Source organism: Zeus faber, assembly GCF_960531495.2.
Source record: "Zeus faber genome assembly, chromosome: 1".
Taxonomy (NCBI): domain Eukaryota; kingdom Metazoa; phylum Chordata; class Actinopteri; order Zeiformes; family Zeidae; genus Zeus; species Zeus faber.
The window spans coordinates 36198072-36218963 of record NC_137193.1 but is presented as its reverse complement, the minus strand read 5'-3'; the positions used below and the strand labels follow the sequence as shown (position 1 = coordinate 36218963).

The following is a 20892-nucleotide window of genomic DNA, read 5'->3' as shown; positions in this document are numbered from 1 at the left end:
CTGTAGGTGTTACTCTATATAGCAGAGTGTTATGTATAGCTCTATATCGCAGCATGTTAAGTGTAGCTCTATATACCAGTGTGTTATCTGTAGCTCTGTATAGCACAGTGTTAGATGTAGCTCTATATAGCAAAGTGTTAGGTGAAGTTCTACATAGCAGAGTGCTAGGTGTAGCTCTATAGAGCAGTATGTTAGGTGTAGCTCTATATAGCAGTGTGCTGGGGCTCTTGTTGGAACCTGTATGTGCAGCGTTACTCCAGCAGCATTATGTCCGTCTGTGATGTTCAGAAGCACAGAGTCTGCGCTGGTCTCAGAGTCATCGTGGATGTACCTGTGTGTAATCAAACAGAGCTTCAGGTCATGGATTCTAATATGTAGATACCACTTAAATGTGTGTGTGTGTGTGTGTGTGTGTGGGGGCGGGGGGGGGGAGGGTACTTGTGCGTGTGTGTGCCTGCCTGCATGCGTGTGTGTGTGTGTGTGTGTGTGTGTGTGTGTGTGTGTGTGTATCCAACCTGACTCCCAGCCTTCTCAGCTCCAGCGGGGTGAAACTCTCTCCCTGCTGCAGAGGTCGACCCTGCAGCTCCAGCCAGCCATGAAGCGGTGCTCTTTGCACCACCACCCGCAAGACCTCCTGCAGGCTGTCTCGATCCTCCACCAGAAGGTGCTCCTCCGTCACAAAGACCCCATCACCCTCCTCCACCCGCAGCAGGTTGGTGTAGACCTGAGGAGGAGAAGTCAAATTAAAATAACTGAAGTGAACCTAGCTGAGGTGCGGCGCCCTCTATTGGCTCTATCCCTCAGTCCAGGAAGCTGCTGCATCAAGTAGGGGGTTCTAACATGGGGTTCTGCAACACAGTTCTAGGGGGAACGCAAGAGAGAATGTTGAGTGTTGTCAGGTGATTCTGAATTAATTTTTCACTACCAGAATCTTCCAGGTCTCAGAACAGCGGATGTTTGTCAGACGTAGCGTTGCTGACGTAATGTAATGTAATGGAATGAAATGTATACATATTGTCCCATAATGTTCCCTTAATGTGTCCCATATTGTGCAGTCTGTGATAACACATTTTTCCGGGATTGGCCCAGCCCTGATCAACATGTCGGACTGGCCGTGACCTCTGACCTCTGGCGCCTGGTCATCCACAGGGGTGATGGTGATGTTGAAGGTCAGGTCGCTGACGGTGCCCCCGTGCAGGTCACTGACAGAGAAGAGGAACTGGACGAACAGTTCCTCTGGCCCGATGTCCTCCAGTGGAGGCATGAAGCCCACTTTCATGTGGTTCACTGCATGCTGAGGAAGGAGGAATATTATTTTAAGTCTTATTTTCTATTGACATTTTTGACTTTTACTAAATTTTATTTGCATGCCATTTGAAGCACTCATTTATCCACTTTGCATGGATTGTTTTTCCTGTTATCACTTTTTTATCTGAAGCACTATTGAAATTCATTCAGTGTATGAAAGGTGCTACACAAATAAAAAGTATAATTATAATTTTTCTACAGTATCTAAAAGTTTGATTTAATGTAGGCACTGAAAGTGAAATGACAAACAACTTAAAGACAATTATGAATCCAAATGAATGTGTGTGTGTTATGGTGTGTGTGTATGCGTATGTGTGAGACCTGTGTGAAGGACTTGAGGACGGGCACTTCAGGGTCCTTCCTCATGTTGCTGCTGTCAGTGTAGAACAGTCGCCCGGCGTCCATCAAGCTGCATAGAGACGGAAGCATCAACTGCAGGCTCTGATTCCACTTTAATTTAGTATTCTATAAATATTTATATGACTAATATTATGAAAAAAAAAAATGCACTGAAGTTAATCACCACGGAAGTCGATAATCTCAGAGCAAAACACCCAATATGTTACTACTAAGTTAGAAATATGTAGGAATTTCAGTCTTTAAACTGAAAGTTTTTAATGCAATCAAACTGATAAAAAAATTATTAGTTTGTTATGAGAAGCTACCTTGACTTTGGTAGAGAATATGCTCAACTCCCTCTGACGCCTAGAGTAAGACATGATCTTGGAAGATCAAACTTATTTAACAGTTGGAGCTGCCCAAGAGATCAGACACAGCCATCTCTGGCCTTTTGTCTCCTGAATTCTCCCCCTGCTGTGAGCCGCAAGGGACCCCAGCCAAAATGGCTGGACCAGTGAACAATGGCCATTTGGCACAGAAGATTTACATGACCTGAACTCTCTTTTCCCGAAAAAGGAGACTGGGCAGAAACGGTATCTTAATCCATGTATAACCACTTTAACATTCTTCCTTCGGTGATTGTGCAAAGAACAACACCCCTTCTGACTTTGAGAGATGTATAATACCAAAGTTATATTTTTACTTTTACTTTCCATTTTGCCTTAGACACCCCCTACTGACTAGCATAACTAGTATTTATTTCTTATTCCAAGATTTATTGTTTGGCTTATGGATTCATCCTCTTGCATTTAAAAGATTAATTCTGTGTGCAATTTTATCCGTGCAGTTAAAAGACTTATTGACGTTTACGATTTCCTTCTTGCATCCCAAAGATTCATTTTTTGTATGTGTTTATGTGCTTGCATTCCAAGGATTCATTCATTTGGTGGTCAGATTCTTACATTCCAAAGATGTATTCACATGTGCGATTTTATCTTGTATTTCTAGATGTATACGACTAACACAAACTTAATACGGGGATTAAGAATTGAAAGAGACGAAGTCTAAGATTCAGATTATAGAATAGGGTTTTGAATGCCTCACAACAAAGTGGAACGTACTAACAGAGAGTCTCGCGAGAATTCCCCGACCAATATGAAATCTTTCACAAACCCCTCGACCATTGGCCGCCCCCTCGAAGGACATTTAAAAACCCTGGCACGCACCCACTAGTGAGTTCCTTTGCTCCCAAGGATCTCCCTCACAAGCAATAATGAAGTTTACCTGAAGGACCTACTTTCAAGTAACGTGGCACTGTAGCAAGCCCCCTGTCTTTTCTTTGTTCTTGTGAAACCACGTTTTCCAAATCGTCACGCAGCCACATTGCAGAAACCCTCAGGTACACATCGTATCTTGAAAGCTTTCCTTCCTTTTACATTCCCTTAAACCTTTTGGAGAATGACCGTTTAAAGATCCCTCCCTCCAGCTCGAATAACCATTTTGGACTTAGTCAGTTTTCCTGCTTTGAGTCTCAAAAAAGACAAATAGGGATTTTTTTTCTCAGAAGAACAAAGTAGCTGTTCAAAGAAAAAATTAAGGTGAATTAAAGAGAAAGACATATAACCCTCTCCTCTTGTATGCACCGTCATTCTTAATTAGTAAATATAAGTCTCCCCTCTTTCTACAGTGCCTAGTTTTTCACATTATGAATCATTAGTAAATGTGTAAATAAGGAATACAGCCTTTTATGAGGAAAATAGCAAACGATGCTCTGCAATTATCAGATGAGGGTCTGTGTTTTCAGTTAAAATAGATTCCATTAAATTATATTATTTGATTTTAAATAAACACCAATCAGCCATAACATTAAAACCACCACTAATAACCACTTAAATTGTGTAGCTCCCCTTTGTGCCACCAAAACAGCTCTGACCCATCGAGGCATGGAGCCCACAAGCCCTCTGAAGGCTTCCTGTAGTATCTGCCACCAAGATGTTAGCAGCAGATCCTTTATGTCCTATAAGTTGCGAGGTGCGGCCCCCATGGATCAGGCTTTTTGTTCCAGCACATCCCGCAGTTGCTTGATCTGATCAGTCCCTAACCCCGCTATCCACACAATGTAGAAGAAAATGTGATTCATGAGACCATACCACCTTCTTCATTACTCCATCGTATGGTTCTGACGCTCATGCGCTCATTGTGGGCGCTTTCAGTGGTGTACAGAGGTCAGCATGGGCACTCTGACCGGTCTGTGGCAACGCAGCCCCATACACAGCAAGCTGCGATGCACTGTGTGTTCTGACATCTTTCTATCATAGCCAGCAGAAACGTTTTCAGCAATTTCTGCTAAAGTAGCTCTTCTGTGGGATCGGACCAGACGGCTAGAGCTAGACTTCACTCCCCACGCACATCAATGAGCCTGTGTGTTCCCATGACTCGGTTGCCGTTTCACCGGTTGTCCTTCCTTGGGCCACTTTTGGTAGATATTAACCACTGCATACCAGGACCACCCCTCAAGACCTGCTGTTTTGAAGATGTTCTAACCCGGTCGTCCAGCCATTACAATTTGGCCCTTGTCAATGTCGCTCAGATCCCTAAGCTTGCCCATTTGTGCTGCTTCCAACACATCAACTTCAAGAACTGATGGTTAACTTGCTGCCTAATATATCCCACCCCTTGACATGTGCCATTGAAACGAGATGAGCAATGTTATTCACTTCACCTGGCAGTGGTTTTAATGTTGTGGCTGGTCGGTGAATGTGGGTTTGACACTACCGTCAAAATGTCTGATCAATGACGTAATGTTATGTACGTTAATATACACATATATATACATATATATATATATATATATAGATGCGGTCACCTAGAATGGCCGCTGGTTCAGTCTTTATTTTAGGCTTATTTTCCCAGTTTACTCCTACTGTAGGTTTGTTTTAATTGGTACTGTATATTCTTAGGGTAATATTGGTGAATTTCCCTACGTCTAGCTCTCTAGTCTATTTCTAGTTAACTGTTCATTGTAATTTTTTTCCTTGATCACTGTTTAAATTGTAGATTTATTTTATAGTTGTTTTGTCAATTTTTAGCTTTATATTTAGTGTTTTTAATTGTTAGCTCTAGTGTACATTACCACATTTCTACTGTTCATATGTTTTTTGGTTCACTGTTTTTTATTTTATTGTCAACCTCTTAGGTTTATTGTTCATGGCAAATCTATTTATTAATTTGATTATATATTGTTTTAATGATTCACAGCCTAAAACCAGTAATGTGTGTGTTACACAGGGCGTGTGGGGCTGAAGCAGCTCCTGCTGACTCTGTACGTCAGGTCGGCGTTGGGATCTTCTCTGTCGCTGAAGTGAAGCTGAGCTTTAGTCAGAAAAACCACCTCGTTCTCTCTGAGAGTCAGAGAGCGAACACTGCCCGTGGCCTCCACCGGGAGCTGGTCCTTCACCGGGAACACATGCACGACCACCGTCTGACACACACACACACACACACACACACACACACACACAGAGTCACAACAGAGATCTAACCTAAACATCTTATTCATAAATCTGTTTTCCAAAAAAGCATTCTATAATTTCAATATCCTCAAATTCAGTTTCTAATACATTGATATAGTACTGCAATATAGAAGCTTATGGAATTCTCTTAAACCAAACTCCACTTGATCATGGTACTTCCTACTCTATCGAGTATTCCTGACCACAGAAGCATGTTTTCGGGATAAATTGGAGACGCATGTGCCACCACGTGTGGACATAACTCACAACACATAAGCATGTTCTGAGAAGATCCTGGTTCTAATGCAGTTGGATCTCCTCTTTGTAACCTCAGTATCAATGTGTGTTTGTCCACTCTTACGTGTGGGGGCGACAGGTTTGGCGGCTCGTGGTTGTCTGACAGTGTGAAGTCGAAGGAGTCCTCGAACACCTCGTGTCCCGAGTGCTGGTAGAAGATCAGACCTTGGGACAGTTCCCTCTGGAGGAAGCTGTCGACAGTAAGACCTGTGCACAGTCCAGATCGTCTCACTCAGCAGAATCATCATGCAATACCTGCTGCTGCTATCAAAATAGATTTGAAAGCCCCAAACAGGACGCAGAGTCAGCAGGAAAGTCACCGTGCCAACAGTTGAGAAGTTCATACTATAGAAATGGCAAGGAATGGTAAAAGTGTCATGAGACTTCATCCCCCAGTATTTATATTTGCTTCATTCAATTCACTCGTTTGTTTTCATGTTTTATTTTCATCTGGTAATTTCCTTATGGCATGTCATTAACCTCCATGTCATTTCAGATCCGCCCACTCCCTTTTGCTTTGCTGTCACTCCCTTCTCTTCACTTGGTTACCCTGCCTGCAGCTCATTCCCTCATTAGTCCCTCAGTATAAATACCAGTCTACTTCCCTTTGTTCTCTGCCAGATTGTCTTTTGCATTACGCTTAGCGCTTCTACATTACTACATGATTCCTGTCCCCCACCGGCCTAACCTCTGCCTGATTCCCTGGACTCTGTTTCCCTGGATCCTGATTCTCTGCCTTTACCCGAACAGATAAGTTTGCCTTCTCTGACTGATCTCCTGCCTTTGACCCCTGCCTGTTTTCTGGAATAAACCTTGTGGACTTTAACTTTTTACCTGATGGTTTTGGTGTCATAAACCAACTTTTTTTACAATTTTTTTTTTTATTTTTTAAGAAAATAAAGGCTTAAGGGAATTATGCTGATTAACATTCTCTTCTGTTCACAAAACAACTAGACTTCCTATCTACACAGGAAGTGACTGGCATTCTACTGCTGCGATGCATGTTCTATAGATCTATAAATGATCTCTGTAGCTCTATAGATATGTTGCCTTGCAGGATAAATGTAATCAGACCCTTTCGAAACTGCGGCATCGAGTGTAAAGAGAGTGCAGTAATCCTTCATGTAAAAACACTTTTTACAAAAGTGATTAGATGAATAATTACAAATGTTTATGGCGAGGAAGAGTTTTGCTCCACAGAAGCTTGGAAAATAATTTCTCTTCAAGTGATGAAGAGGATGATGTTGAATATTTATAGAATGTAGAGTATCTTGTAAGAAACTGATTCATGGTGGGATAATAGCTGACACACATGGGGAACAAAACAAGGAAATCTTGTAAAGGCATTTGTACCTGGAACTCAGGAACATTTACAAATAGATAATAGATAAATGATTTTTTCTCACTGCTTTCTCTAGCTAACTAATCATACACCGCCGGACAGGTGTAGTACCTTCCTCCTGGGGGTGGGTCTTCCTCACCAGCCGCCCGGTCTTGGGGGGGGCCACCAGCCGGTACTGGATGTAGTCGTCGCTGGAGTCCAGGTCGGAGGCGAGCAGCAGGTACTCCTCCAGGAGCACCCCGCCGCCCTCAGTCACCTCCAGCACCACATTGTTGATGAGAAAGGGGGCGGAGTCGTCCTTGGGCAGGATGCTGATTGGGAACTTGTGTCGCATGCTGTGAGTCCCGTCGCTGATCCGAAACACAATGTGGTCACGATTGGAGTCACTGTCTGAGTGATGGTACACCACCACGCCCGAGCGGAGATCCGCCACCCAGAACATGAAGGCCCTCACACCTGGAGCACACACAAACCATCACACACATACACCATCAAACACACTATCACACATACACACACTGTATTTATTTCAAATCTGAGATACTCTCTACTTCCTGTCCTGAATCCAGCTCCGCTCCATCTGTCTCGGTGCTGCTTTTGGCTGCGAACACAGAGTTTACTGAAATGTGGAGCGCCAAGCTCCTTCAACATGAAAACACGGCGCGCCGGCCTTCTGCTCAACATGTGTTGCGTGGTTCCGTTCCAAAGTGGACAAACCCTTTTCCAGCCAAGTGACACGCTTTTATTAAATCACTGTTTCCAACGTGCACGCCGCTTTCTCACCCAGCACAAAGCGCTGCTTGGAAATAACTTCCTGAGAGTGCCTGGAGGCTCGCACCCCATGTCGCCTAAACCACCGTTGGGAAGATGGCGTCGGTCCCAGGGCTAGCGTGCTAGCGCTGGCCAGTGCCAGGATGAACAGCAGCAAGGTCGGCAGACAGATTGAGTGATGAACATTCGCACTCACAACCTCATTACCAGGAAACCCGGCAACCGAGTCCAACATTCCAAACTGCCTGATAATTGGGCCCAAAGGTGGCACTGGGCACACACCCAAAAACACGCTCCGCAACCTGAGACCACTTGTGTGAGTGTGTGGCTGTGCATATTTGGCTTTATGTGTGTGTATTTCGCTATCTGTGAGAGTGTTTATCTTTATGCATTCGTATGTGTGTATCAATTTGTGTGTGTCTGTAGAAATGTGTGTGTGTGTGTGTGTGTGTGTGTGTGTGTGTGTGTGTGTGTGTGTGTGTGTGTGTGTGTGTGTGTGTGTGTGTGTGTGTGTGTGTGTGCAGCCAGGCAGCCGTCCAGTTAGCTGAAGGTGTTGGATGGTGACTCTCCCCAGTGGCTCTGAGGTTTTGGGGTTCAGTGTTTCCTCCTCAGAGACCAGAGCACGATGTTGACCTGACAGAACCAGAACCTGTCAGAGGATGGAGCCACAGTTTAGGGCGTTTTTTGGGGGAAAATTTAAACTTTTGATTGACTATACCAGCCCACCTATCCAAGACACAGTCAGACTCTTCTGAGCATGTATACTGGATAGTATACTGGCAGGAAGTCATACGGCGGCACAGGAAGTGATGGGGTTTATGTATTACAGATATCACTCAGTCGCTACGGTAACACTGTGGGTTCGGCTGCTACAGCTACTACGAAACAAATTAAAAGTTCCTGAAAGCCTGAAAGTCCAAAGACAAAAATATAATATAATAAAAAAATGTCAACGAGCTAGCCATTTATCAGATAGTTGCTTCAGACACCAGTGTGCTCACAGTGTTGCTTACTGTGCAGTGTCCAATCTGAGCTAAATGTAACTTACAAATCAAAAAACACCTGAAAACACAAGCAGCTAAAACTGTGCTATGAAGAGACCATGAAGGTTCAATCAAAGCTGACTCTTGGTCTCTCACTCTCTCTCTATGACGCCCCCCCCCTCACCCTCTCTCTAAATCTTCCATGAAAGGTCAGGTCTCTGGCCTCCTCCGTGCTGAAATCCCTTGGAGTGCTGAGTTCATTCATCCGCCCGGGTCCTGCTGTGCTCGGCGCTCCCTGCTAGGACGAGGACCTGTTTGGGGACAGGGCATCTGCTCGCTGTGCAGCGCACCATGAAATGCCATAAGTCCCTCCAATCTGCCGCAGCCAGGCAGAGCACTGAACAAAAGAGCTTCTCCGTCCGCTGGGGTGGAAGGACAGACGCAGAGCTGACCCAGAGAGAGAGGGAGAGGCAGCCATGTTGTGGTGGAGCCCCCCCAGCCACGTGGCCCCAGACCATTTTACACCTGATTAGGGAACGCATGCAGGGCCACGAGACATATGCTTAACAAGTCACACAGCGCTCCCTGACGGACGGGGAACACATGGAGTTAAAAAGGCGGAAAAGGCCAGGCCTTCCATGGGAATTTGCTGAACGGCTTGTCAGAAAACTAGGAGGGAATTATGGGCTGGTATGATGGACCAGCCACAAAAAGGGTCCTTTCCCTTGTGACTTACTGGGCAACTTTTCTGAAAGGTATTTCGCAATTTTTAACATAAAACTATCAAAATTCCACAATTACCCCAAAAAAATACTAAGTCTTTCACACTAAGCTGCCAGAAATCTGTCACTTTTGTTCTATGGAGCCACTTCACGAAACTAGGAGCATTTAGTACACAGTGAATACTGCTCTTTGGTTTCAACTCCCCGCGAGTTACAGTAAACTCAGATTGAGTGTGTGGACTCTGGGGTTAAAAACAAAATTATAATCAAGGATTAAACCTGAACGCAACTAGAGTCCAGGTCTGAAAATAAACTCCAGAAACAATGGCTACTGTAGAGTAAAGACTAAACAGGAACCAGTGTTGAGTTATTCTCAGGACCAACACTTCCAAATCCAGATTCAAAATGTTTCGATTTGCAACTGTTTTTCAGTGAATAAAACTGTTTTAAAATTGAACTTTGTCTTTTCGTCTGTTTTTAGATTTGTGTGTGTAGGACAGTGTAGAAACAGTCCTACCGAGTTTCTAACTAGGTTTGAGTCCTTATAACCAAGTGGGGGCCTGTTCTTTTTCATCTGTTTTTCGCTTCTTAATTCGATGCTCTTATTCTTCTTTGCTTTTAAATGATGTCTTCTAAATAATACACATTGAATTGTCCTTGTATGACCCCCTGACCCCTGCCAGATCCCTCCGACCCCTGACCTCTGACAGTGAGCCGTCCGTGCAGAGGACCGTCCACGGCCACCAGGAACACGGCATCCAAGTTGTCGTTGTCCACGATCTGCAGCTGCTCCCAGGTGATGGGTCTGGACTGTCCCTCCAGCAGATCCAGACCTGAAGACAGAGGACCACAGCTCAGCAGGAGAACTGCTCCCCTGACTGGAATTACCTGGGTGGAATTACCTTACTCTTACTTAAGTATTCATTACGCTATGTAATCTACTTTGCTGATTTTATCATCAATCGCTACTAAGAACAATTTGAATTTGATCAAAATGTTTCATCTGCATTTTGTGTCGTCAGTGGCTGGTGGTCAGTCAGCTGGTTCCACTCATTTTCCTTACTGGTTTAAAAACATTTTAGATTGCTGCTTTATCTGTATTCATTTGTGTTTTTCATCTGTATTTTTGCCTTAGTTAAGGGATCCATTCATGCATATAATTATGAGATAACCATGCATTGTGATTTGATGAAAGAAGTTGAAATATATTTTCTTTCGATTGAACGCTTCTATTGATAATGGTTAAAAAAAATAATTAATACTTTGAGTAGTTTGTGAGACGTATACTCTGTTTCTTTCTACACTAGCAGTTTTCCGTCTAGTTGAGTGCAATTTCAGGAATGTCATATGTAACTTGAGTGCATGTTTTCAGTTCTCTCTCCACTGCAGCTCAGTCCATAGAGATGTTACCATGGTAACAAGGCCTGAAGCGATCCAAATATTCCTAATGTCCTTCTGATCATTCATTACACCTAGCTGACAGTTGTTATTAATTAAAAATGAATGCAGTGAAATCACAGTAGCAATGTGTGAAGGAGAAACCAAAGAAGCAGAGGCTGTATTTAAAATGTTGTGCAGGTCACATGGTTCCATGTGGTTTTTCTGTACGTCGATTGTGATGCTGTGATCGCTGGGTGTACCCATGTTCCAGGAGACTCTGGGGGCGTTTGTTTCGGCCGCCCTGATGGAGAAGTGAACCACGATGGGTGGGCTGGTAGCGTAGGAGCCGTCTATCGCCTTGAACTCCACCTTGTCGGGAGGAGAGGAGTCAGCAATGAAACATCACAGGAAAAACAGCCTGCAAACTGAAGAAGAAGAAGAATTCAAGGTGCTGAGAGTGGAAGGAGTTGGCTACAACCTCTATTCCAAAATGAACTAATTTCAAATTATCTTTATTCAATAATTTATTTATTGAGTAAGGCCTTGCCAGTTATTTTTGTGTCAGATAAGTCAAGACTCTAGTATACTCACAGTAAAGCAGAACATTTCAAGCAAAAAGACAAGTTTAGAACAATAAACAATGAACAGTGTTTTGAGTTGCATGTGATGCTGCGTCTAATTGGTCAAAACATCACATGTTTGGTTGTGTCATGGCGGATCAGTCAGGAAAAAAGTCAAGATGGTCACTGGCTGTATGCTAACGAAGTTAGCTGAATACAAGGCTGCAGAAAGGATCAACTAGCCTAGCTCATGTGAAATTTGTGAAAGAACTGTAATATATCTTTAAGCGATCCATTACAACTATCCACGTGTATATTCATTCATCCATCCATTTTCTTTAGCCACTTAATCCTGGCCAGGGACTTTTGCAGCTTGAGTCGGTCAGACAGACAGGCAGACAGGTACCTGGTAGCTTCTCCTGGCTGCATTGCTGCTGTTGGGGGGCTGGTAGGCGACCCTCATCTCGTGCAGGTCCAGCCAGCTGAAGGAGCCGCAGCGCTTGGTCTGGTCGTCCAGGTGGGTGATGTAGCCCTCAGCAGGGGGCGCCGTCACATTGAAGACCAGCCTCTCCTGGGGGGTCTCATGGTCGGTGGCATCCAGGGCATCGGTGGTGAGCGGGGTGAGAATGAACTGGTCCACCTCCAAGATGAAAGAGGCCATGAAGGCCGCCTGGGGTGGCTGGTTCTGCATGGCTCCCTGGATCAGAACTGGGAGCCAGATTGCCTGCGTCTGGGGGTGAGTTAGTGAATCTCTTATCAATGTAGAAAATAAGAGCTGAACTCAGAATTTTATCAGTGAAATTGGATTTGGCTGTTCATTGCTAATATTCGACGATTCTGGGGAGGGGGGCAGGGCTGGCCAGGCCGACTCTTCCTATAGGTGAGATAGGCGGCCTCCTAGGGCGGCATCCGGAGGAGGCGGGGGGGTAGGAGAGGGTGCAATTGGGGCACATTTTGTGCACCTGTCTCCCTCTCGGATGGTACTGACGATGTGCACGCTAGCGATGCACGCACCAGCGATGGGTTGTCCGTGACTGGCGTGCCAAAGCAATGTGTTTTTATTTTGGATGTAGGTTATTATTTTATTTTATTATCTGCTTATAGAACGAAACAATTGCGCATGGAACGGTATGGAACTAAACCGTGTATAATGAGGACACTTTCTCCATGACTCTCTCCCCAATCACCTGCTCTCCATACGGTACACACAGAAAATAATCTTAACGAGTCTTCTAGTCGTGTCCTTTTCCTCTGTGCCCGGTCCCCACACTGTTTGTAGTTATCTGGAGGAACGGGGCACGGCAATCGGGGCGCACAGAGAGCTGTGTTCACGTCCGTGTGCGGACAATTCACACATATAAAAATATATTTATGATTCCCCTTATTTATAATTCACCATTGAAATGTTATCCCTGTGCATTTTGTAAGCTTCTATCTGTTTTATCTTGTTATTGTTATGCACACTGACCGAAAACCCTGTTCAAGATAAAAAACGACAAAAAAAAGTCGACTTGAAGAATCTCAGTCGACCGACAGGTTTCGGACTGACGTTTCGACTCGTCGACTTTCAGGGGCAGCCCTCATAGATAGATGATCAGTCAGCACCAAACTGAACATGCTTCAGAGAAATGAACTCAGTGTGTATTCAAATTCTAAAGCTCCATTTTTTTCAGGATCACTCAACTTTTTACTTTTCCCCAATTTTCCCATCGAAACTAATCTAATCAAAAACTATGAGGCATTACTTCTGAATTGAAATGCAAAGTATTGGATTTTATGTTTTCTGTCTGTGTGATTCAGCCCCTCTATTAGGTGACATTTAGCTCTGGGTTCCTGTTCCACCAAGCCGCCTCCAGTTCCAAACAGCTGATAAAGTCTCTCACACCTTTGCCAGGACACCAACCTCATCATTGCACCCTCCACTCCTCCACTTTCTCAGTGGACCACTTTAACATAGAATACATATAATGCATCTCCCACTCTGAGGGGGGAATTCACAAAGAATGGATTGCAGCCGCTAATACTGTAGTTCCATGACATACGCATCAATTGCACTTGGTATCTGCCCCGTCTCAATTTAAGATTCACAAAAGATATTGTGCTAATGATATGCCAAAGTTTTTCAGCTGGTTGCAATTTGCCCTTGTTTTGCCTCTGATTATCCATGTGGCAAAACAAATAATTTGTGCATCTGTGAGTCAGCGGGGGGGTATCAATCAATCAATGGCTCCATGATATACAGCACACACAGAGCTTGTATTGTTTCTTTCAATTGGGAAAATTAGTCAAGTAAATACATCTAAAATAATAAAAACACACTGTTTTTATTTGTTTTATTTGGAGAAACAGGAAATGGGCATGCGCAGCGGCGCATAAATGCAATGTAAATTTATAAAACGGGCAAGTGTAGAGCAGTGGCATGAATGCGAAATGGAGAGTCTCCATTACGTATTTATGCCACTGCTCACTGCTGCCACTGTTTTACGAAACAGGCGAGTGTAGTGGAGCGCAATCCTTTTGTGAATTCGCCCCTCATTTTGAAGAAATACAGCAGGAAAGGTTTGATAGACAGACAGACAGACAGACAGACAGTGTATGTTTCGTACCTCCAGCAGAGTCCTAGAGCCCAGCTCCCGGAGTTCCACCCTGATGGGGATGTAGTCGATCTCTGGAGAGGGGGGGTTCAGGTGCTGGTACTTCAGACCTGAGCTGAGGAACTCCTGGCAGCTGGCTTTGAAGAAGCGCACCTCCCTGGTGGGGTGCAGGCAGGGCTTGTTACCTGGACACAGCTCTCCTGTCTCTCTGCCTGGGAGGGTGAAAGCACAGGAGTTGGCAGTTGGGTCCGTTATTCTGCTCCTGACTTGATGTGACCTTCTTCACGTGGGTAACACGATGATTAGTTGATATGAACATACACAGACTGTTTGAGTTAGAGGTTATAATAAGCTTTAAAACACACACCCCCTCCCTTCAGTTAAAGTATTGGTCTTTGCAGTCATAATTATACATCAATATTATTAGTAGAGGTACTTACATTATTAATACTACTATTAGTAGTCAGAGTAGTATTACCATTAGTACTAGTATAATGCCATTATTACCATTATTTTTCACTACTACAGTGCTAGTGCACTGGTGCTGCGTACTTCAGAAGCTCCTGTTAACTTCTGACTGGTTTGGCAAGTGATACTATTTATTTATTTCTCCATTTTCTTTGCTGTGGGGATTTAATGTTGAATGTTTAAATGATTGTCACATTCAACCAATGTGGCACAGATTTTCGATAATAAAATAATGGGAACTTGAATTGTCGGAATATTGGCACTGTGATCCAAGTCAACATGAGTTACCCTTCCTGGGTCCGGAATCCTCCTCTCTGACCAGCTGACCCAGCGAGGGCACACTGAGGTCAGAGGTCATCAGTCGGACCGTACAGGTCACACCCACCGAGGTCCTGACGCTCAGCACCGAGCTGTTTATGGCGTTGGACAGGCCGTAGAAGTGGAGCACCACCAGCGGAGTAGAACCCAACTCCACCAGGTTGGAAGTGGGCTCCACCACCTGCACTGTCAGGACCACGGCCTCCACCTGGGTCTCAGACACTGTGAACCTGGAGCCACAGCCCAAAATGCAGGAAGGATTACTAGCCTCACAGTAGGTTACGTCACATCCATCAGACAGCGGGAGCAGGAAGCGACCTGTAGACTCTCAGCATGACGGTGTCCTGGTCCAGAAGAGGGCAGCCATTATGGACATATTTCACCTCATCGTCTAGGAAACGACAATCAAACACCTGCAGGACAAGAGAGCACATCACAAGATATAAAAAAACCTCAGACGAAACCTTATTTTCAGCAAAATATTAAAGTACAGCAAACATGAATGAACAATGGCCTCAAATACTGAGATAAAGTTCCGTGTGATTATCTTTAAAAATAATAATTTGATAGCCCTTTGCATCTACTTTGTCTCTCTGTTTGTCTGTGCCCTGTCCACTCTGAAGCCACCTTCATACTGAATCCCACAAAGGACAACAACTTGAAGGAACTCTCATTCAGTTCTACAGAGTCACAAACCAGATGCGTAACACTCTGCGACACTCTGCGGGGCATAGATTTCTGTATCCGACACTACGATTGGAAGCCACTGTTGCTAAGCAACTGCCAAGCTAGCGTCATTAGAACTGGGTTTATAACTTTATACATTATGAAAAAAAAAAAAATGAAATCTGTGTTGATTTGTGTGCTTGCTGTGAAAACGATATATAAAGGACTGGAACTCCACCTGTGGAGAGAGCTTTCCGACTCTCTGGGTGACTGGTTCGTTTAGGACCACCTCAACCTTGCAGTCGGCTGTCTGCTCCACCCGGATCTGCAGCTCTCTGTAGCTGAGGAACGCAGAGCGCCCCCTGATGACCTGCAGCTCCGACTGCACCTGCACCAGCCGCACGCCGCCGCAGGGCGGAGCGATCAGCACCCCCAGCAGCATGCAAGACAACGCCACCATGGTGGCCATGTTGAATTAGATTCGTCCTCCAGGAGTCTGTCTTTGATTCCCCTCCTCAATGTGGACGTCACGGCAACCTGCCACAGCAACCAGCTTTAATTGGTTAATTACCAGTGAGTAAGACAGACAGTCTGTAAGACAGTTTACAAGTGGGAATAGTAAGAAAGCCAGAAAGACAGCTAACCAGTCAGTAAGACAGTGAGACAGCTAACTAATCAGTAAGACAGCGAGACAGATAATCAGTCAGTAAAACAGTGAGACAGCTAACTAGTCAGTAATACCCCTTTCCCACTGCACGTCTCTGAACCGCCGCCGAAGGACCAGTATCGGTGCTGCCGGTGTGCGGGTGCAGGCATGGATACTCGATGCTGCTTTTATTGTTTTTTTCGCGATCACACTGGAACCATGAGATTCCCCTGTTCCTGATGTTGAACGTGACACACCAGAAAAAAAAAAGAAACTTGCATACTTGTCTACTGGCAATGGGAACAGCGTCAATCACCTACTGTATATTTATTGGTTTTACTCGTGTTTAAAAAACCTGGGTGTACCGGCCAATTTTGGTGAAAAAACGGTATGAGACAGTCAGACAGATAATCAGTCATCCAGGCTTTCACCCTCCGTTTCACTTCACAAGTTGCTCTAATGAAGGAAACAAGGACTAAATGTGTGTGTGTGTGTGTGTGTGTGTGTGTGTGTGTGTGTGTGTGTGTGTGTGTGTGTGTGTGTGTGTGTGCGTGTGTGTGTGTGTGTGTGCGTGTGTGTGTGTGTGTGTGCGTGTGTTTGTGTCTACGTGCGTATGTGTGTGTGTGTGTGTATTTGTGTGTATTTGTGTGTGTCTGTGTGTGTGTGCGTGCGTGCGTGTGTGTGTGTGTGTGTGTGTGTGTGTGTGTGTGCGTGTGTGTGTTTGTGTCTACGTGCGTATGTGTGCGTGTGTGGGGGGTCGGGTGTGTGTGTGTGGGGGGGTCATGATCAAAGCATCCCAGTAGAGCTGGCATGTTACTCACGATCCAGACTGACAGGCCTGGATGTGGTGGGCTCATTAGTGTGTGTTAGTGTGTATGTGTGTGTGTGTGTGTGTGAGTGTGTGTGTGTGTGTGTGTGTGTGTGTGTGTGTGTGTGTGTGTGTGTGTGTGAACTATGAACCACCTCTTGCTTAGTGACCCATTTGCAGTTTTACTTCCCTTAAACAACAGATCATATAATTTAACTATACAACGCTGGTTTCACTCTAATATACTTTAAATGAAATCACTTTAAATTGCATAGTTTAAAGGGTGTTACTGGGATCTTCAAGCAGTTGTTGTGTTAAAATACCCTTTACATTACTGTAGTAATTAATCCTACTTTATTCATTTTTAACTGTACATTTTACTCTTTACTTTGTGTATATAGATATGTTTATATATTTATTTATATATAAATATGTTTTCTTAATAATTATTATATGTTGTATGTTAATATGTTGTATGTAAATATGTTGTATGTAGATTGGAGCTGTAACGAAAATAATTTCCCCCTGGGATTATTCAAGTATTTCTGATTCTGATTCTGATTCTGATTCATGAAGTAATACTACACACATCAAAGAGGTTGTTTTAGAAAATAAAAATCTACATCTATATTTTTTAAGAGTCAGGATTTTTGAATTGACTTTGCTGTTCTCTTGATTGTCTGTATGTTTAATCTCCATAAAAAGTTTTTTTCCCCACAAAATTCCAAGTGCTCTCGCTTCATCTAAATGTCTGTCTGCAAACCTGTAAATCCAAACTTCAGTTAAGTTTATTTGAACTGATTTCAACTGAATGAAACAGTATTACATGGTGTGAGGCAAACACACGCAGCAGCCACATGAAGCCCTGCTAACGTCATAAATCCACGTCCGGCTCCGAGCCTCCAGCTGCTAAAATACTTTGAAACGACTCACCGCTAAAAGGAAAACATACTTGGTGTTCCTGCGAGAAGCCTCGCCACGCTCTGCGTCGCGAGAAAAAGTCCATCGGGCGAAGCCACAAACTCCGAGCCCAAACAGCAGCGAGTTTTAAAGATCTGAGAAGCCGTTTGCACCCTGCAGGAGGCAACGGCCCCAAACACTTTAAAGACAATAAAGTTATACTGCTGCCATTACGCAGCGTGAGGAGAGAGAGGGAGAGAGAGGGGAGAGAGAGGGGAGGGGGAGAGAGGGAGAGAATGTCTTTACCTGTATGCTTGTCTTCTCTTCAACACCATCTGCAACCAGAGCAATGCTGTCACACACACACACACACACACCCACACACACACACACACACACACACACACACACACACACACACACACACACACTTTCAGCCAACCCCCAATTCTAAAAATCTCAGTCGCTCCTAAACATGTGGTACCCTGCAATGAAAGACAAAACACTGCAGGGAGAGACAGACACACGGACAGAAGGACAAAGAGAGAAATTGAGAGAGAACCGGGAGAAAACGGGACGGCCGCAGGTTAAGTCTCCTTGTCAGAAAGTCTGTCTTCATACTTCAGTGTCGGGCAGAGAGAGAGGGAGAGAGAGGGGAGAGAGAGCAAATGGGGAGTAAAGGGGGAACACAGACAGGAAGTGTTCTGAGGTTTTATGTCCCCCCCCCCCCTCTCTCTCTTTCTGTCCACCTCTTTACCTTTCTCATTCTACATCTCTCTCTCCTCCTCTTTGACCCAGTTAGACCCAGGCTCCCTCCCTTCGCCCGAAATGTTACAGAATGATATTAAGAAAGAAAAAATGAATTAAAGAAGAATCTAATCAAATCCATCCAAAAACAACAGACATGAACGACAGACAGGTCTCGGTGCGGAGATTTACTCTGCAGCATGATGGTGGGATCGTTGAGACACTGCTGAGCTGAACAGCAGCAGAACGACTACAGGTCAACACCTAACTGTTGATATGAGTTATTAGAAGATACATTCCACTACACTCCAAGGAAATCAGGAAAACTGACAAAGCCAGGTTACTTCAGTTTTTTCTTAAATCAGGACTTGGGTTGGATTTGAAGAGGGAAAAATCTGAGCTCTGTTTGGTGGGCTCCAGTGGTGAGTCTGTCCTGAGCTGTGATTGGCTGGGGTCCAGTGGCATGTCTGTCCTGAGCCCTGGATGGCTGAAATCCAGTGGCGATTATGTCCTGAGCTGTGGTTGGCTGGGATCCAGTGGCATGCTGTCCAGAGCCCTGGATGGCTGAAATCCAGTGGCGATTCTGTCTTGAGCTCTGATTGGCTGCGATCCAGTGGTGAGTCTGTCCTGAGCTCTGATTGGCTGGGATCTTGTGGTAAGACTGTCTTGACCTCTGATTAGCTGGGATCCAGTGATGATTCTGTCCCGAGCTCTGATAGGCTGGGATCAAGCGGTGAGTCTGTCCTGAGCTCTGATTGGCTAGGCTACAGTGAGGATTCTGTCCTGAACTCTGATTGGCTGGGATCCAGTGGTGAGTCTGTCCTGAGCTATGATTGGCTGGGATCCATTGATGAGTCTGTCCTGCGCTCTGATTGGCTAGGCTACAGTGGTGATTCTGTCCTGAGCTCTGATTGGCTGGGATCCAGTGGTGAGTCTGTCCTGAGCTCTGATTGGCTGAAATGCAGCGATGAGTCAGTCCTGGGCTCTGATTGGCTGGGATCCATTGATGAGTCTGTCCTGAGCTCTGATTGGCTAGGCTTCAGTGGAGAGTCTGTCCTGGGCAGGATTAGCTGGGATCCAGTGGTGAGTCTGTCCTAAGCTTTGGCTGGCGGGGACGTCCATCACTCCATCCTCAGCATGGAGTTAATGGCTCAAAATCTGAGTAAATGCCCGTCTGTGATCAGTGTGTGAATAACTAACACTTCCCTCCAAGCCATCCGGGTTGGTAATGAGGACACTGCCAAAGGCGTGTTTTTGTTTTATATATGAAGATTCAAGGGGGGTTTGACAGGTTTTTTTTACATTACGTTTTTTGTATGTACAGTATTTATTATGTATTAATTAAACTTTACAGCTGCATTTTCGGGGGGGGGGGCATGCCCTTGACTTGTTAAAAGTGTGCATGTGACAAATAAATACAACGTTGAAACTTTGAAACACGGCAAATGATAAAACGTACCGGGCGGGGCGGAGCACTGCTCCCCCCAGTGACACTCCTCACCGTGCTGCGGGACCGGGTGGGAGTCCACAGCGGCCCGATAGAGGGAGGTGTAGCGGAGGTGAGAGGGAGGTGTAGCCGGCTTTCTGCCGTTCCCCCAGGCTGGTGTCTGGGATCTCCAACGGGGTTCCGGTCTCCCGCCTCACTGGGAGCTTTCTAGTTGGCTCGTATAGAAGGAAGCGTACTGAAATGACTGGCTCTCGCATGACGTAGCACTGGCCCACATCAGGCGAACAGACTAGAAAAATAACTTCCCAGCTTCTTACTGTGGATTCACACGCAGCCTCTCAACGCGCCCTTCTTCTCTCAGTCTCGCACTCGACGTCTCTCACGAGTTGTTCTCTCGGAGACTGACTGAATCCTATCCCGCTTCCTTATTCTTGACGCTCTCAATCAATCATTTTCAGTGTCTCTCAGCAGCCAATCTGAAGCGCTGTAACAAATTATTGGGGATGCCAGTTTGCCACAAATACCGTATATCCCGCGTATGACATACTGCTGTCTGTCTGAGTATGTTTATTGTACATGTTTTAGTCTTATTGTACAATATTTCGAGTTTCTTCTGTTTTTCAACTTGTTTTGCATGTTTTTGGTGTATATTGCCATTTTTATTTTTAATTCATTTTTAGGTTTATTGTACAGTGCCAGTTTTAATATTGTATTTCTTATTACTTTCTTATGTTTGCCTATTTGTTTTGATATGCACTGCACAGAACATTGAGGATATTCCGTATTCAGAGATTCAGAGACTTTATTTTACTTTTACTCCGCTACATTTCAAAGCAAATACATTTACTTTTTACTCTATTATATTCCTAAAATAGTCGTATACTTGTAAATGTACCTGTACCTGTTGCTTTATATTAAAAAAATGCCCTGTCTTGTGAATTTTTTTGATAAATTTGTATATTCTGTATATTTCTGTATCTTTGACTATTTCTGCTTTGAAATTTTCGGCGATTTTTTGCTGTATTTATTTTAACTTTTAATATATTCTCTTAAGTTCCTTTACTTTTTGTTCTATTTTATTATA

At 44.5% G+C, this 20892-nt stretch overlaps 1 protein-coding gene across 1 annotated transcript in view; it reads right to left on the bottom strand.

Annotated features, from left to right (window-relative positions):
* Positions 1 to 18020, bottom strand: part of frem1b (Fras1 related extracellular matrix 1b) — a 47117-nt gene extending 29097 nt beyond the window's left edge. Inside the window, exons 1-15 of the mRNA XM_080011236.1 lie at positions 17921 to 18020; positions 15499 to 15797; positions 14913 to 15007; positions 14565 to 14824; positions 13821 to 14020; positions 11621 to 11944; positions 10915 to 11023; positions 9976 to 10107; positions 6910 to 7254; positions 5521 to 5663; positions 4932 to 5128; positions 1630 to 1717; positions 1127 to 1294; positions 516 to 724; positions 238 to 331 (exon numbers count right to left, since the gene is read on the bottom strand). Coding sequence (XP_079867362.1) covers positions 238 to 331; positions 516 to 724; positions 1127 to 1294; positions 1630 to 1717; positions 4932 to 5128; positions 5521 to 5663; positions 6910 to 7254; positions 9976 to 10107; positions 10915 to 11023; positions 11621 to 11944; positions 13821 to 14020; positions 14565 to 14824; positions 14913 to 15007; positions 15499 to 15729 — 2595 coding nt within the window. The 5' untranslated portion in view covers positions 15730 to 15797; positions 17921 to 18020. The remainder of the gene's footprint in view (positions 1 to 237; positions 332 to 515; positions 725 to 1126; positions 1295 to 1629; positions 1718 to 4931; positions 5129 to 5520; positions 5664 to 6909; positions 7255 to 9975; positions 10108 to 10914; positions 11024 to 11620; positions 11945 to 13820; positions 14021 to 14564; positions 14825 to 14912; positions 15008 to 15498; positions 15798 to 17920) is intronic.
* Between the last annotated feature and the right edge of the window lie 2872 nt (positions 18021 to 20892).